Source organism: Athene noctua, chromosome 13 (assembly GCF_965140245.1).
Source record: "Athene noctua chromosome 13, bAthNoc1.hap1.1, whole genome shotgun sequence".
NCBI lineage: Eukaryota > Metazoa > Chordata > Aves > Strigiformes > Strigidae > Athene > Athene noctua.
The window spans coordinates 23254906-23272093 of record NC_134049.1 but is presented as its reverse complement, the minus strand read 5'-3'; the positions used below and the strand labels follow the sequence as shown (position 1 = coordinate 23272093).

Below are 17188 nucleotides of genomic sequence, written 5' to 3'. Positions count from 1 at the left end.
ACTGAACCCCCCCAGTTCCCCCAGCCGCTCCCCAGCACCTCGGTGCCGTTCTTTACCCCCGCACGCCCCGCGGCCCTGCTCCGCGGTCCGACCGCCACGGCGGGCAGAGCCCCGGCGGGCCCGCGCTGAGGGGGCGGGCGGGCGGGCGCCTCGTCGCGCTCCCATTGGCGGGCGCTGGCCAATGGCGTGTCCCCGCGGGCCGCGGCCTCTCCCGCGCGGGCCGGGCCGGGCCGGGCGGCGGCGCCGGGGCAGGATGGCGCGGACGAAGGCGGCGGGCGGCGGCGGCTGCCGCAAAGGTGCGGGCCGGGCTGAGGGGGAGATGGGGCCGGGGGGCTGTTCTGTGGAGCCGCCGCTCACCGTTTCGCTCTCCCTGCAGTGCTGGTCGCCCGCGCTCCACGGAAGGTGCTGGGCTCCAGCAGCCTCAACGCGGGACCGTCGCCGGCCGCTAAGAAAGGTGAGAGCGGGGCTCTCCCCTTCCTCCTCTTCCTCCTCCTCTCTCCATCCCCCCCGGCCTTTGGCGGGGCTGACGGCCGCTCTCCCCGCAGGCCAGGGCCTCCGCGGCGGAGGAAACCCGGTGTGCGTGCGGCCGGTCCCCGCCTGGCAGAGGGGCATCGGCCAGTTCCTGCGGCTGCCGCAGAAGGAGAACCGTGCGCCCGGCGGAGAGGCGGCGGGGAGCGGCGGCCCGGGTCCGGCCGCTAAAAAGTAGGTGTCGGCCCCCCGGGGTTCGGAGGCGGGTGGGGCAACCCCTCTTTGTCTCTCCTCAGCCCCACCCGGGAAAGGCCGAGGCTTTCTCAGGAGCGGATTTAGTCGCTGATGTGCTCTCCGCCGCGGAGACAGCGCTGCAGGGCCCCACAGACCGAAACTGCATGGAGGCGGGCGTGCAGGAGGTGCAGAAGTGTCGTACCTTGGGGCTAACGGACAGGGAAGGGGCGCTCGGCGTATCAGAGAGGCAAAATGCAACGTGAACCCGGTTTGTACAGCGCTCGGCTGTAGCCTGGCTCTCCAGACATGCTGCCTGAACTTAATGTTCACTTCCTTAAAAAACAAAACAAAACAAACTAAAAAGCTTTCTCAGCTATAACTGCCCGCAGAGCAGCGGCGGTGCAGCAGCTGTCCTCGCTGCAGTGGGTTCTCCGTGGTGTTGTTTTAAAGCGTGTGCTTGTGGTGGTCCGTAGGGTGATGCTGAACAGCAAAATCCTGGCACTTTCAAACCGTGCGGACTGCGGCATGCCTGGCTGCTTGCGAGGGGTGCGCTGAGGGCTGGCAGGGCCACCTGGGATGGAGCAAATTGTGACTAGTTTTCCTCTGTGTCTGCCTTGAAACTACAGTTTATTTTTGAAGGAGCAAGCAACCACTAAAAAGTTGACGGCGTGTCTCTTAGCCTTCATATCTTCATTGAAATAGAGTTTCTCGGCAAATCCTGGTAAAACACCGCATCTGTCTCCACTGCCTCGTGATGGTTTTCTAAAAATGGGTGGAGTAATTGGTAGCTCAGGCAAATTCTCTGTGCTCAGACATACTTTTGTTTGCATGTGACACTGTGGCTGTCAGCTCTGTTTCAGAAAATCTTAGGAGACTGCCTGCGACTTCTGTACATCAGAAATTGAATTGCTGTGCCAAGCTGACACTTCAAAGATTAATTGCACTATTGACTAAAATTGTAGCAGTGTGAAACATTGTCTTACAGATACTCTCTTCTCCAATGCCAAGGGTTGGGGTTTTTGTTCACCAAATATAGATAATCCTAAACTGTCTGGGGGGCACCTATAAGAATTACTCCTGAATAGTCTTGAAGGACAAGCAAAGAAGGACTTCTAAGCACACCCTACTTCCTGGAGAAACAAAAGATGTGCACTTGAGTGCTGCAAAACTTTCATCTCTTCCATTTGGAATTCGGTTGAGTAAGGACCAGGCAGTGAAAACACTTCAGAGAACACACGGTGTCACCATATAAAACAATTTACAGCTTCCCAGTATGTTCTGGAAGAAGCAAGAGTTGTACTCGCTTAACTGCACAAGTGGTTTTTTTTCAGTCATGCAGCTAAGTTAGCCAGGTTGGAACTCAGGCATGAAAAGAGTTAAATTTTCAGCTTCCTAGAGATGGTGTGGAACCTGCGTGTGGCCCACTGGGTTGAAAAGGAGGTGCAGAGAGTGTCTGAGGATGTATGGTGTGTGGTGTTTTCTGCACTGAAGCAGGCTTTCCCATTTGAAAGTTAGGGGTGTGCTGTTTAATCTGGGCTTCTAGCACTTAGGACTGATACAAGCTACTTTATCCTGACGTGTCAAGGTGCAGCCTGGGGCTAATTAAAGTCATTTAGGTCACCCAGCCTCCAAGAAAAGGGCTTTGTTAGACTTTCAAACAAGAGTTGTTTGAGTTCTGCTAACTCTTTTGAATTGATAATGACTTTTACAGAGCTTGCCCCCTGCCACCAGATCCTGCAGAAGACGGCGAGTCCTCTGAAGAAGAGTAGACATGATCCAACCACGATTTTAATGATAAACCACGTGTCTCCTATACTTGAGCTGGCTTTTGTATATTTGTATAGTTTTTTACAGTTTTTTGTGGCTTATGTTCAGCTCTACAGAACTAAAAATTTGAGAGACTGCAAGAGCATTGTGGAGAAATAGATATGTACTTTTTGAAGCTTAGTGTTCAGTATAAGTTACTGTTTTAACTTTTATCTTGGTTTCCTTGAGTTCCTCAGTGACTCCTGCATACTCTGCAGCTGTTAGCTTTTGATTGCCTTGTGCTTGTGTGAGACTTGTGTGATCATGCTTGTTCTGCAGGATCCTTAGTTTTCTAATAGACCGAAGCAGATACTTAGTTTTGTAATAGACTGGAGCATCTTGAAAATACATCCGTGTCATGTCTTTATTGAAGTAAAAGCTTTTAATGATGGCCACTTTACCCAAAGATGGGAAAGCTGGATTTGAAAAGACACCAGTGAGGTGGAAGGACAGGTGTCACTTGCTACGATTTAGAGGTGAAGTTTAATTGAAGCAAGCTGGGTTGTTCTAATGAATCAAGCCCCTGAAAGCCTGGGGAGCAATGAACTGCAAAAACCAAATAAAACTTGTTACTGTGAAGGGCCTGAGGCTGTCGCAAAACTTTTGGGGTAACTTATATGAAAGAGTGGGGTCTTGTGGAAAAGAAATGATGGGTCTCTCAGGGGATCTGCTTCTGTTCTTCCTTGGAAGCACCACAAATGATAAAGTGTATTTGAGCTGATGAAAAGGTGAGTTTTTGCACATGAGGAGAATTTAGAGGCAGCTCTAGAAACTGAGCCTGGTATAACTACAGGGAAAGTGGTGAACATTGTCTAAAAGCCTCTTCCTAAAAACGCTACAAATGAAAAGGTTGTTATAGAGAAGCAGTGAAAGTTGTTTGAGAAGTAGCAAATGAAGATTTATTTTTAACAGAATTTTTTTTTTTAAAGTATGTAAATTAAGGGGAATAAGCTTGTGATGATGTGCTGTACAAACTACAGACTTTGACATGCCACAAAATAACAAAGAAACCTCGTTTTCTGATTATTCTTTAGTGAACTGAAGCACAGTGCTAGTAAGACAACACACCGAACAGGCAGCCTGTTCCATAAGTAGCTGCATAAGATCTTATCTGCATTCCCTGTTGCAAAGCATTGGGTACCTGTGTCAGGCAGGAAAGGGCTCAGCTAGCGCCCTGCTAGCAGGTGTTCCCTTGGTGCAGAGAGGCCAGAAGATCTTCATGATCTTAGTAACTTTGTTAGTTACTGAGTTACTAAGCCTTTCTGGCAAAGCACAGATTCTCAGCATGCAGAAATGCTCTCCTACCCCTTCGTTAGCCTGAATGAAGTACTCCTGATGCAGCTAAGGACTTGTTTGTGTGAGGGTAGGGGCTGGCCTAGTTCCGATGCTCAGGCTGAGAGCAGGGGTGGGCATTCCCGAAATGGGAATCCCAGCCATGGCAGAGCAGTCCCTGTGCTGCTTCAGGTCCCGCGGCTACGGAGGCACCGTGGGTGGCTCTTTCCTTTGCCATTTGACTTGCCAAACTAACTGTAGTCCTCAATCACAGTTTCTCTAAAATTGCCGGGGAGCCAGCAAAACTTCCTGCACTTTTATCAGAGCTGCACATCATTTGCATCAACTCCTGTGCTAGTTGAGTTCATCAGCCCCCTGAGAGACATGCAGCTGCAAGCTGGGAAAGGGAGAAGGACTAAGAGCTACTCTTAAAAAAAATTAAATCAAGGCTGCTCTCCCAGGCCAATGGTCAAGGAACACTGTTGGTGAAGACCTTAACAAAGACTCTCTGGATTCGCTCCAACTTACTTGTCATTAAAAAGTTGAAACCTGATGGAGCAGGAACATAAGAGGCTGTGGAAGGATGCAATGTGCATGCTGTGCACAAAAGAAGCTCGGGATCAAATAGCTGCTTATGTGGTACACATCCACCCTGCTGTAAAATCTCATAAAAGAGCAAAATGTGGTGTTAAGGAGCTGCTAAAATTGCTCTTGCTCCTAATAAATAAATATGCTTGCTCTGCACAGGTAAAAGAAAACCCTCATGTTTACATCAGGAACTGCAATCTTAAAGCTAAGGCCCAGATTTTTTTCGTGTAGTAGTTTCTGGGCAAAATTATTGAAGACATGTTTGCTTGGGTGCATTCCCATCCCAGTGGGAGAGTACCTCCGGGTTTGTGAGTGGGGGTGCTGCGCTGGGGCTGGGGCAGCTGCTTTAGCTCCAGCCGTGCCCCTGCTGCTAACTTTTGAGCTCAGCTTTGTAGGGAAAGCTGTAACAGCATCCAGCTATTCTGAAAATGAGAAAGGAAAAAAAAAAATCTGAGAGTGCTAAAGCAAAAGAGGTCCAGGCAAATAGAAAATAAAAATTATAGATAAGACCCCTAAGACTTATAGAAGATTTCCAGATCCAAAAGCTTGCCTGCTTTCTTTTTGTTTTGGTTTTTTGTTGTTGGGTTTTGTTTGTTTGGTTGGGTTTTTTTTCCAGCTATCATTGGTCTGATAAAAACAAGTTCTCATTAAAACAGTGCTGTGTTTTGCAGGTCTGTAGGTGTTTGATTCCTTGGGGAGCTATACCTGCTTCATGCCACCCCAAATATATCGCTGAACAATTTGTGGCTGCAAAAGCTTTAATCCAGCAATATACTTAGTAGCAAAATTCAACATGGTAAAGAAGGGTCATGTATAGTGTTGAAAATAAATTTAAGACGAGGATAAACTGGTTGTATCACTGTACTCGGTGTCATATCGCACCACCACATCACGGGGGTTTTCCCCATGCCATGGGATTTCTAGAGACTTAAGGCAAAAGGTATAGTCTGAAGAACCTCTGAAGGGGAACAATTCAGTTGGTTATTATTATTACAAAGTAGTTTCGCTTTTGAGCTTATTTTTTAAATTTAAATAATTATTTTATAAGGATGCTATTTTGGTTAAATCTGTATGAATATCACAACTCCCTGATTTTTTTTAATGGGGATAAAAAGAAGGGGAATGCAAAACCAGCTAAAGCCCAGTGCTTGTGAGTGACCTCTGTAACTAGGATTTTAAGTTTAATTTATAAAATAGAGAATGAGAACAAGCTGAGACCTGCCAGCAGAAGTAAGACCCACCACCATGACCCTGCACTGACCAATTTATTAATCTCAATTTACGAACACACAAGTATCCACTTAAAAAAATTAAATACCCAGAGTTGACAATAGATGTCAGCAGTATCTCCAGCTACCAAATGCTGGAGATGGGGGTAACACTCATTCTGCCTTCTTCCAGTTTGTTTATTTAGGTAACATGCAGGGAATATGTAAGTGTATGGATGAGGGACTGAAATTGCTCGTTATTTCCTGAGAGTCAGTGTTATCTTGCCAGGTGATGGTCTCCCCAGGAAAATGTCATCAGCAAAATCACCCACTGTTTCACTGGCTGAATCACTGTGGCTTGTTCAAACCCAGTGCTGGAGGGGCAGGGACAGGCAGTGAGGGAAACCTGTTCCCCTCAACAGATTTTTTTTTTTTTTCCCATCTTCAACATATGGAGTTTTCTGCAGACAGTCCAAAATAATTTTCTGACCCCTGACCTTGAGAATGACGCAGCCCTGAGAGCACTAATGAGTGTTAAACTGTCCTGAAGGGCCTTGGTCCCACCCACACCTGAAAGGTTCAGGAGCATCTTCTGACCCAGGCTGGGGGCACCTGGACCTTTGCTGGGGGATGTTGGATGGACCTACATTGGTGAGCAGTTCATTGCTGGTCCCGACAACTTGATGGCTCTGGGTCTATCAAGCCAACCCAGAGCAGCAGAAGCAAGGTTTCTTTTCGGAGAAAAGGGCTGGTTCCCTACAGAATGGCCAAAACACCCCTTCTCCCTCCGTGCTGGGGCTTGGGCTGAGCCCCTGCTGGATGGGCAGCGATGTTGGAAGTGGGAAAGGGGAAAAGGGTGAGGGTTGGCTTGGGGGAAGAGCTGGCAAGGGGGATGTGGAGATGGGGTGAGAGTACAGAGGCTTCGCTGCTGGCACGACCAGCTGTGTGTCTCAGGAGGTGCTTCACAAACAACTGCAAAAGGAGCACAAACAGGGTGTTTAGAAGAGGAGATGGTAGTGTTTAGATGAGAAATCCTAAGGGTCTAATATGTTCCATTTTAAATCTTGGGGGAAAAAAATGGTCTTTGTCTGGGCAAGCTAGCATGGTGGGATAGACCACATCCTTTTCCATCCCCATCACCTGAGGCTTTTCCCTCTTCACAGCATGGGCTAGTCCCAAAGTCCTGCTGCTCCAGAGCATTTTTGGGCTTTTCCCAGCAGAGTCCTTCTGCCCTCCTATCCGAAACAGGACAGACCAAACGTTGGCTCTAGCTCGGCTGTGCTGGAAGGATCTCCTCCTACTCTCCCCCAGGCGGGGCCGCGCCAGGGGCAGCTGGTCGGCGGGGACAGCAGATGTCCCTGCCACAGGGATGCAGGCGGGGGGGTCAGAACGGGCCATCAGCTGTCAGGTTGCCGCCCTCTCGCCCTGCCGTGGGAAATCCAGTGTGAAACCTCAGGGACCTCATCCCCCATATGAGGGGTTTTCATCTCTTTTTCTGACTTTCAAGGCTTTTCCTAAAAAAAGACACTACTGTTACCAGACTATGCTGCACCGTGGTATGTATGATATCCCTTTAATATTGCTGGCTTTTTTACTTCCCACTCCTTGAAGTAAAGCCACCCTGCTGCGGATGCTGCAGTTTTGAGTTCAGATGCTGCTTGCTTATACTGAGGGAATTGCACAGGATGCCCTCTTGCACAGGAGCACTATTAATTTCAGTAAACGCCAAGCCTGCTCACATATATTCCTGCTCTGGATTGAATGATTACAGGGGCTGTTTCCGTTGGAAGAGAGAAGGACAAGACCCTTGTACCTTCTTGCTCTGTGTGGTTGCTCCTTTGCTCTCACTCTCCTGCCAAAAAATGCTGTTTTAATATTTTTTTTTTTCTTTGACTTTCTCTTTGCATGCTCACAGCCAGCATTACCCAAAGGGATACGAGGTCCCCCCTGCCCACGCTACTCCAGTGCTTGCGCCGGGGTGGTGCCTCCCTGTGCCTGATCCTGAACAGGAGCTTCATTGTCCTTCCTGCTGCCTCGGACAAAGGGGTATTGTCCTGCCCACCAGCTCCAGCCGTCCTCCCCACGGCAACGAGCCAGTTCATCCCAACCGGAGATGCTGCAGCAGTTTTAAGAATAAAAGCAGGATGTTGCCTTTCTGTTAATAATAAGGTGCTTGGGAATCGATCCAGCTTCTCACCTGTCTTGGTCAAGGATGAGGAGATGAGTATTGACTTGTAAAACCTCCAATGGGGCAGTTTTGGGGTCAGCTGCAAGCTCCCTTCACCCACATATGTCTTTCAACATGCGGGCCAGTCTTCTGGTAAGCTCCCAGGGGATTATCACAGGGCTAATGAGAATCAGCATGTTCAATGACTTACCAAAAGAATTACTCAGACTGAAATTGTTTGATGTTAAACAAATTTTCAGAATTAAGATACTCCTTGGGAGCTCCCGGATGGTTCAGAGCAGAAATGGGTATAAAATTCGGATGATGGTAGAATTTCTATGTGAAGCGTATTTCAAAATGCAAACAGGGATGTGGCTGCCCCGAGCCCTCCGGGGATGTGTGTCCTGCTCCAAAGTAACATAAGCTGCTTCATACCATTTTCTCCTTATGGCACCTGAAAAATGGGAGTGCTGAATCTTAATGATGCAGAAGTGGTTAATCCCCAGTGCCTCTTCCTTTTATCAAAGATGGGGTGACACTAATATTATTTTTTTTCATTAGTAATATCACAAAGAGACGAACAGTGCAAAATAAGCTCATCCCAGAGCAGAAGCTCGGGATAGTATTAGACATGATGATGCCAGGACAGGCTGTTTAGGTGGCTGGATTAAGATGATTTTTTTTTTTTTTTTTAGTGTTAATATCGCTGACTTAATACTTTGATAAAACTGTTGTAATTGAGTTGGTAGACTGCACATATGTAATAGAAGAGAGAGTAAGCAAAACAGCAAAAATGAAGCATTAGCAAGTTTTAGTCAACCTGGGATTTATTTTCTGATTAATTATCACACCAGGGGGAAATTTACAAGTCCAGCCTTGGGAATATGAGGTAGCGGGGAAAAGATACAATTTTAACACCTATGGATCTAAACAGATTTTCCAGGTGATATTTCAAAATTGATCCTTGAATTGGCTCATCCTTGAAGGGGCCGTGTGCTGACAGTTGTGACTGAGTGGCTGGTTAACAAGATGACCCCACGGGCTTGGGGACCAGCAAGCTGCAGGCTGGGGATGAAGGTTTTTTAACCATGTTAACCATTTTCAAGGCGTATTGCAATTAAAAAAAAACATCTGGAAAATGTCAAGTTCTTTGCCAGAGGCAGCCAGGGAGCATCGCGGTGATGATCCCTGGTGGGTTTTTGCTCCTGACCCATCACGCTTCCTCCCAGCTACTAAAAGCTGGGATATTATGGGCTTTTAGCAGGATTTGAGATGTTTCAGGAGCCGCGTTTTCCCCCTGGAACACTTGTTACGAATAACCCTTGAAGGTGCTGCAGGCAGAGGAGATTCGAGGCAACAATCAGTTCATGGCTAAGTTTAAGATCTCTGTTTTATCACCTGGTTTTCTGTGTATATTTTTCCCTTTTTATAAGCAGGTTTTCCCCTCTCAGTCGCGGCGGCGTTTTGAGGGCAGGGAGGAGCGGGAGGCACCGGCGCTGCGGCGAGGCGGGCTGCTGAGCCCCAGGCACGGCCCAGCTCGCTGACCTCCCCCGTCAGCCCCGCCGGGGCCGGGGCCGGGGCCGGTGGCCGCAGCTCCCCCCGCTCCGCCGCCGCCCCGCCGAGGCCTGCCCACCGCTGCGCCGGGCGCCACTTCCGCCTGGCAACGGAACGCGGTTGCTAGGGCGAACCCGCCGCTGCGGCAACCCGGAAGCGGTTGCGGGCGACGCGGGCGCGCAGCTGCCATAGGGCGGTGCTCGCCGAGGGGTGGGGCTAGGGGGCGAGCGCTTCCGGGTCGGGGCCCTCCCCGTCGAGCGCGGCGGAGGGAGGAGCCGCGGCGGGGCGCGGGGAGAGCAGTGGCGGGGCTCGGCCCGGCCCGGCCCAGCCCAGCCCGGCTCAGCCCAGCCCAGCCCCCTCGCTCCCTCGCCCGGGGAGCCCAGCGCCGCCGGAGTCAGGTAGGGGCGCGGGGGGCGGCGGGGCCGCCGTGGCGGCGGGGCCTGGGCGGCGGCGGGGGCGGTCGCTTCGCTCCGCGGTGCGGCCCAGTCGCCTTCCCGGGGCCGCGCCTCCCGCGGTGGCGGAGGAGGAGGAGGAGGAGGAGGCGGCGGCGGCTCCGCGGGGCTCGCCGCTTCAGCTGTCCCCAGCGGGAGGGGTAGCGGCCGCGGTTCTCCCGGTGTGAAAGGCTCCAGGCGGGTGGAGGAACCGCGTGGTGCCGGGGGACAGACCGTCCATCCCCGGCGGCGAGGGAGGGCAGGGGCCGGCGCTGGGGGCCGCGAGGGCTTCCTCACAATGGCCCGAGAGACTCCCGAGGGAGTCCGGCTGTTGGCCTAGCTGAGCTTCGGGAGGTGCCTGGGGGGGGTCCAACTTCGCCCCGGGGCGTTGGTGAGGGGAACCGGCCCGGTGAGGGGTGCGGTGGCCCCGCACCGTCTCCGTAACGGGCGGCTTTCTCCCCTGCGCGTTGTCTGATACCAGCTAATCCGTCAGAAAGGTGGGATGCAGAAGGGGTGGGCACACGTCGGGGGTACGTCCTGACAAACCTCTCCCGTGGGCTGTGGCCGTAGCGGGAGCGTGGGGCAGGCACCTGCCGAAGGAGCGCTTGGAGGCGGCTTGGGACCTCTTTTTCTAAACCTGATTGTGTTCCCAGTTCTGAAGGAAACAAAGCACTCTGTGTGCCTGGAAGTGTATTTACAACTTCTTTGTGTGAAAAAGTTGAGTATTTCCCCTGTATCTGGGAAATGAATATTCCCCCCGATGTCTGGGAAAGATATATGTGTGCTCTTTGGCACGGCGTTAAAGTTTAAGGCTGGGGTTCATTGTCTTGTCCAAATTGCTTGTGAAATTGTCGTCTACTCTTCCCAATCTATTTCACTGCTGGCAACCGTCCTCTCTGGCCTTTCTCAACAGTGACTTGACTTTTCAGTTTGTAGCAAGTTCCAAGCTTGCGGTCAGCCATTAATACCTCCTGTGTCCTGGCTTCATGTGAGATTTTCAAGTTCCCTCTTTGTCATTATCAGTCTCACAGTGGCCTGCTTGAAGTCACACTGTCATGGGTGTGATCTCAGACTTGATTTTTTTTTTTATCAGTGACCTAATGCATATGTGTAACAAGCTTATGCTGCCACTCCCCAAGTTCTCCAGGACTCGCCTTTTCCTTCTCTCTGCTCCCCAGCTACTGGCTGTGATTTTCCTAAATAAACTATCTTCTGTACACCCCCAGTTTAATGCTGTGCTGGTAACTCGGTCTCTGTCAACCCACTGGGAGAGGAGGATGGATGAACTGAGAAGCATGAGCTTTGTTCCCATTGAGAAGCTCTTATCAAATATTAGCAGCACTTTCCCACAGACGCATTCCAAAAAATACAAAGAGTGCCTTTGAGTTATGAGTTTGGGGAGATTGCTTTCTTCAGGCTGCAAAAGCCGTAGAGGATTCCTCACTGCCTGCCAGTTGCTGAAGTTTTGGAAGTGTTGCCTATGCGGTAAATTTACTGATAGGAGAATTTGGGTTTTACTACATTGCTGTTGTAGAGAGATGCACAGAGTTGTCTTCATGTGAAGGCTGACTGACACTAGGGCTCTTTGAGTCTGGGATGAGCTAGAGATGCTGCCAGTGATGCATATCAGCAAGAGTTCTTGTACAGGGAAGGTGACAGCCAGCAAGGTGTGACCAGATAAGAAAGAATCTGGAATTTAAATATTGTGATGTTTAGGGGGGGAAAAAAAAAAAAGGCACTTAGAAAGCATGGAAGATGATGGTGAGAAATGGCCAGGCAAACTCAGTTCTCCATGTTAAGTACTTGCTGCCAGTGCAGTGGTACCCTGGTACACTTGAGATCGTAACCTTTTGGCAAAAATATTGCTGACTAATGAAATTTTAGACTATCTGATAAAAGCAGTGCTTTACACTGATGCCTTGCATAAATACATAAACTTTGTTTAGATACAAGTGTTTCTTTAAACATTGCCTGCCCTGAAATTGCATTTTCTGGACTCAGCAAAGTGTCCAGCTGGTGCCTTTTTTTATTTTTGAAGAGCTGTTGGGCTGCAAGAAAGACAAGGCTCAGCTCTCTGCTTTATGAGTCTATAGCAGTGTATTTTCAACTGCTAGCCTAAACTCCATGTTAGTTTAGGCCAATCTGGGCTTCTTGCTGTGTTTTTCATGTGGAAAGCTCTTCTGTTATCCTCTGGCCATGATGGTTGGAAGCTTGCACCAGATTCTCACAGTAACTTTATTTGTGGCTGGTAGGTACCTATCTGTTTGTGCCAGTGCTGTCTCTTATAAAAACAGCTCTTCTCTCCTTCAGTGCTTTCAGAAAGCACGCAACTCTTGGCTTCTTATTTTCAAACCACACACACCAAGCTTGCAGTTTCTCTTTTCCAGTTTCTCTGTTGATCTCTTCTGTGTGCGTGTTTGCTTAAACTAATCCCTGAACGCCCCTGACTGGAGCAGGGCACAGAATGGCAGGGCAGGTCTTTCTGGGATGCTGTGTGGTGTCATAGGTAATTTCTTTGTGCCGGTATACTTCAGGTCTGAATCAGATTGATGGCTCACAGGTGACAGTGACAAGCTAATACCTTGTGTGTCTTTTTGCTTGGATTAGAGAGTTTTCCACTTCATAGTACCATTTCTTGTGAAGTCTGAAGTGTATGACCTTGCCTCATTCCAGTCCATCTATATTAATCTTCCATAGGAGTTTTTATGCTCTTCCAGTTCTCTCTGTCGACGACAATTTGACTTTCTATGGCAAAGTTGCTAATGGAAAATATTCTGGTAGGATTGATCAAGCAGGCAGATTCACAGACCTCGACTGCGACTGGAGTTGTGAGCTGGGTGTGACCACAAGTGCAACCTAGTCCACAGCTTCCTTACTCTAAGATTGCTCCCTTTTTGTGGTTTTTAAACCAATTTCCAGCTCTTCTGAGGCAATCAGCTGCTGTGTATTTTCAGGTTAACAGATGAAATCCTGTATAATGCCTTAAAAAATGCTACCAGATGAGACCAGGAATCCATCTGGCCCAGTATCCTGCTCGCTAGTAACCAGTAGCAGATGCCTGGGGAGGGGAGTACACAAAATACAGCAGATCTAATATGGGGAAATACTGCTTTATTTTTCTCTCTCCAGCAGTTTACAATCTCCTTGAGCCAGGTGCTTGAATTTAGTAACCTTCACACTTTTCTTCCGCAGATTTGTCCTCTCACTTTGAACCATCGTGATATTCACTGCCTTGCACAGAGAGTCACAAAGCTGGACACTAAGCGTTAGGCCACTTGTTACGTGGGCTACAGACAAGGAAGAGACAGAAAACAAGAACTGGGGATGTCCAAAAAAACTAGAAAGAAACAAATTTAGGGCTCTGTTACAGCCCTGGTGTCCTGGCTTAAGTTCAGTTGTATTTTTTTAACTTGAAGTTATGGTGGTTGTTCCTGATGTGCTGCACTTTGAATTGTATCACCCACTCATATCATGAGATTTTACTGCAATTCCTTAGAGTCATTGCTCTTATTTACTGATCACGTTGAATTATTCAGAGTAGCAAATGTTGTCATCTTAGTACTGCCTTCTCTTGCTTAGCTCAATCTAGTTGAGCAGAGCAGAATCCTTTGGTGAGTCCCCTCCACTACAAAACCGACTGGTGATGCCTTTCTTTCCCCTTCCTTATCTTTTTTTTTTAACCAGTTATTTACCTGTGTGAAAGATTTTTCCTTTTATCCTATAGAGTTTTGTTCTACAAGAACTTTGAAGGATATTGTCATGTAGTGTATACTTCATTGAAAAAATCAAGTGTATCAGCTGCCTTTTCCTTGTTCACGTGCTCTGTCTCCTGCAAAAGGAAGAAGGAAAAAAAAAAACCAACCAACAAACAACACAACCTCCAACTGACTCCCAAGACATGACTTCATTTTATAAAATATAATTAGCCCTGTGTCCATTTAGTCTGTTCCTTAGGACAACTCTCATTTGCCCGGCATGGCTGCCTGGTTTGTGGTTGCTCAGATGCCTCGGAATTGTTCTGTGAAAGCTGGTGCAAGTGTCTTTCAGGGACTCTCGTGCAGCTTTAACCAAGAAACTACGCACAGGACTTCCTCATCGTCCTCCTTCATGACTTTGTATGTAAAGTGAGGTTGTTGCTGTCTCCTTGTCTTTTGAGTAGTCCTTTGCCACCCAAAGCTTTGTTTGCTTGGTTTGCCTTACTGGGATCAAGCAGGGAGAGTGGAGATGGCCAGCTCAGCATACTGGGTGTAAAACACAGTTTTAACTTTTGGGGGACACTGTTTAATGCATGGTTTATTACTGGGTTTAATAAACTTTTTACCTTTTTAATTTTTTAAAATAAAACTTTACAAATATTTATTTTATTTCCTTCTTGACATTTAGCTTTGCTATACTAACTGGATTGGTTTCTACAGCTTCTATGGTGTGGTCAGATTGCGTGGTAGGGCCTCACACCAATGCTCCAGCTGCCATTCAAGGTGAAGGCGGGAATTGCTGTTTCTCTTATCCACTCCTGGGGAGGAGCCACTTTATGCTATTTAAACTCTTAGTCTTGGCATTATATATTGACCTGACGCTTGCGCAGTTTATGTGGAGGCATTTGAAGTGTCTGTTTAATGCCATGTTTCCTGCTTGTACAAACCTCTGGTGATAATGTGACAGCCACTATTGCTGCTTGGGTGTCTGAGACTATATTTTTCTGGTTTAAGCTTGGAATTCTAATTTAAAGGGGTTTTCTTCCTGACACAGTAAACCTAGATTAATCTTAGGTGGTGTATGCTAAAGAAGGCTTAGATCCTGTAAAAGCTTGCTTAGTCCTTGTATATTTTGAAAGTCCCATTGACTTGTCTGCCCTCTACTGTGTTTTGAATGAACCCACTACAGTCACATAGTTCTAAAAACAGACATTTGAGTTTCTCCATCTTACTTCTAGACTTCCAGCATTTGTGTAGAAATACATTTGTGCCTTAGTTTTGTCTTTCCATCCTATTGTACTTGATTTTTTTTTTTTTCTAGCTTACTTTTATATGGCTAATTCTTGTTCCATCTGTAGGGGGTTTTGAGGAGATTTTGAGGAAGTTCTTATGAATCAGCTTATTTCCCCCAAAAGCTGCATCATCCTTAGATGCATGCTCCTCTATCTGCTGGCTTTCTGTGCTCTTCTTCTGAAGTGTCAGAGGAGCCTTTGATCTTGATTGCAAGTGCCAGTGTCCGGGTGCTGTATTGGTTAATTCAGTCCTCATTCTTGTACAGGCATCAGAAACTTCTCAGTTTCTGATGAGTCCAAGCCTGAGTGTGGGAGCAATTCTTTGAGATGCTGTCACACAACTCTTGGTCATTGCCTTCCTATTCTCAACCTGAATTTTGCCTCCAGAAGCTTCCCTCTATCATATGCTGCCTTTGTGGACCATGGGCTGCAGCTCTTTCCCAACATTATTTAGTAGTGTGTTCCTGCACAAACAGGTAGTCACTGAAGTTATGTCCTCTGGAGCCCAGCAGAGTTCCTGGTTTTGATGAAATTATGGCAGTGGTCACCTTGACCTGCAGAGAGAGCCAAGACAACTGAAGGCTTCAGTCAACAGTGGCAGAAATGCCAGTGTGTAAATCATGGTCTGTAGGATGTAAAGGAATTGCCTAGAAGGAGGTGATTCTCCCCTCTGCTCTGCTCTTGTGAGATCATACCCAGAGCACTACATCCAGCTCTGGGTCCCCAGTGCAAGGAAGATGTGGACCTGTTAGAGCGGGTGGGGAGAAGGCCACAAAAATGGTCAGAGGGCTGGAACACCTCTGCTGTGGAGAAAGGCTGAGACAGTTGGGCTTGTGCAGCCTGTAGAAGTGAAGGCTCTGGGGAGACCTTTCAATACATAAAGAGGGCTTATAAAAAGATGTACAGAGACTTTTTAACAAGGCATGTAGTGATATGACAAGGGACAACAGTTTTAAGCTGAAAGAAGGCAGGTTTAGCTTGGACAGAAGGAAGAAATGTTTTATGGTGAGGGTAGTGAGACATCAGAACTAGTTGTCCAGAGAAGTTGTGGCTGCCCCCTCCTTGGGAATGTTCAAGGCCAAGTTGGATGGGGCTTTGAACAGCCTGGTCTAGTGGAAGATGTCCTTGCCCATGGCAGGGGGGCTGAAACTAGATCCATTATCCATTAGATCCATAAATCCATTCTGTGATTCTACAGAGAGGTAAAACCTCAGACTTGTGCCTGTTTCATCTCTGTATTAAACCCTCCTAGGCCCTTCTTTTTTTACTCCTTCCTTTTCAACTCCTTGCTAAAATACCTGTTTGACTTCTGGTTCATCAGACACTACCTACCTTTTAAAAGACCACTTATTTCTATGAGTTGGCAAAACCAATTGCAATGTGTGAAATTACCGCCATTTTCTCCTGGTTTTTTGTATATATTCCTTCCTATAAGATCTATTTGGAGCAGCTCATCTTCTGAAATTAATATGTGTCTGTTACCTGTCTGAATCCTCTGTTTTGGTTTGCTCGTCTGTGAGCAAATCTCTTCCGGATAATAACTTAATAGCCTGAAGAATTGACAGCAATTCTACCCTGAAGATTAGCCTGACAGTTTCTGCTTTGTGGAAGACAATTGAATAGCTTGGATTTGCTACTCCTAGCATTTAATGTGGGAATTTGGGATATTCACTAGTGAGATGGGAAAACACTTTTCCTGTCTGCCTCTGCTATCCTGCTCCTTTTTTTTTTTTTTCCTTCTTATGATTATATTATGACATTCCTTTAGGCTTGGAGAATTGCGGCTGTTTACAAAGAAGTGAAGGTTCCTTTGCAGTCCTGAATCTGCTGTCGTCTTTTCTGAAGCTGTCATGTTTCTAGAGTCTTCTAAGATGAGTTGGCCATATTGCACATGGTACATTAGAGGAGGCCACATCATTTATTAAATATCCTGAGTAGCTGCTGCCTTATATACATGTTTTAATGTTTATTGATAAAGCTTGATGAGTTCATGCAGTTTGTGATGATGCTAAGAAAACTCTGGAATACCTGCTTTCTCTAGCACTACTCCTTTTTCCCAACCCACAAGGAATTGCTTTGCTTCAGTGCTGAAGTTATGTTACGTTGTAGGAGAAATCTACTTGAACTCTGTGAAGCCAACCAGTCTGAAGTATGTGTTTCTTGAAGCTATTTATTTTAAGTTGCAAAATATGATCACTTCCATCTTCGTGATTTGCCATGAAGCTCAGTTCATAATTTCACTCATCTAACGTAGCAGAAAATCTGGAGTACTTACGATGTTTAAATCTGCATGTGTTTTTCCTTAAATATTTATCTTTGTCACACCTTTAATTAGGGTAATATCTTATTTGTAGAAATAACAAACCAAACTCGGTGTTCCTTTACTAGCTGCTGTACATTAATTTTTGAGCTATAAGTCAGAGGATAGATTCAGATGCAGTTGTTTTCCTTCCTTCACATTAATGGTGAGCAC

The 17188-nt window shown here is 47.4% G+C and overlaps 2 protein-coding genes across 6 annotated transcripts in view; both read left to right on the top strand.

Annotated features, from left to right (window-relative positions):
- Positions 1-202: 202 nt before the first annotated feature.
- PCLAF (PCNA clamp associated factor) lies at positions 203-2923 on the top strand. The gene is made up of 4 exons (XM_074917220.1): positions 203-296; positions 377-454; positions 546-702; positions 2414-2923. Exons 1-4 carry the CDS (start codon positions 254-256, stop codon positions 2469-2471), a joined length of 336 nt encoding a protein of 111 aa, XP_074773321.1. The 5' UTR covers positions 203-253; the 3' UTR covers positions 2472-2923.
- A 6635-nt stretch (positions 2924-9558) lies between these two features.
- CSNK1G1 (casein kinase 1 gamma 1) overlaps positions 9559-17188 on the top strand; it is a 111726-nt gene continuing 104096 nt past the window's right edge. For all 5 annotated transcript variants that reach the window (XM_074916698.1, XM_074916700.1, XM_074916696.1 and 2 more), the window contains exon 1: positions 9559-9695. The gene's annotated coding sequence lies outside the window, so the exon portion shown is untranslated. The remainder of the gene's footprint in view (positions 9696-17188) is intronic.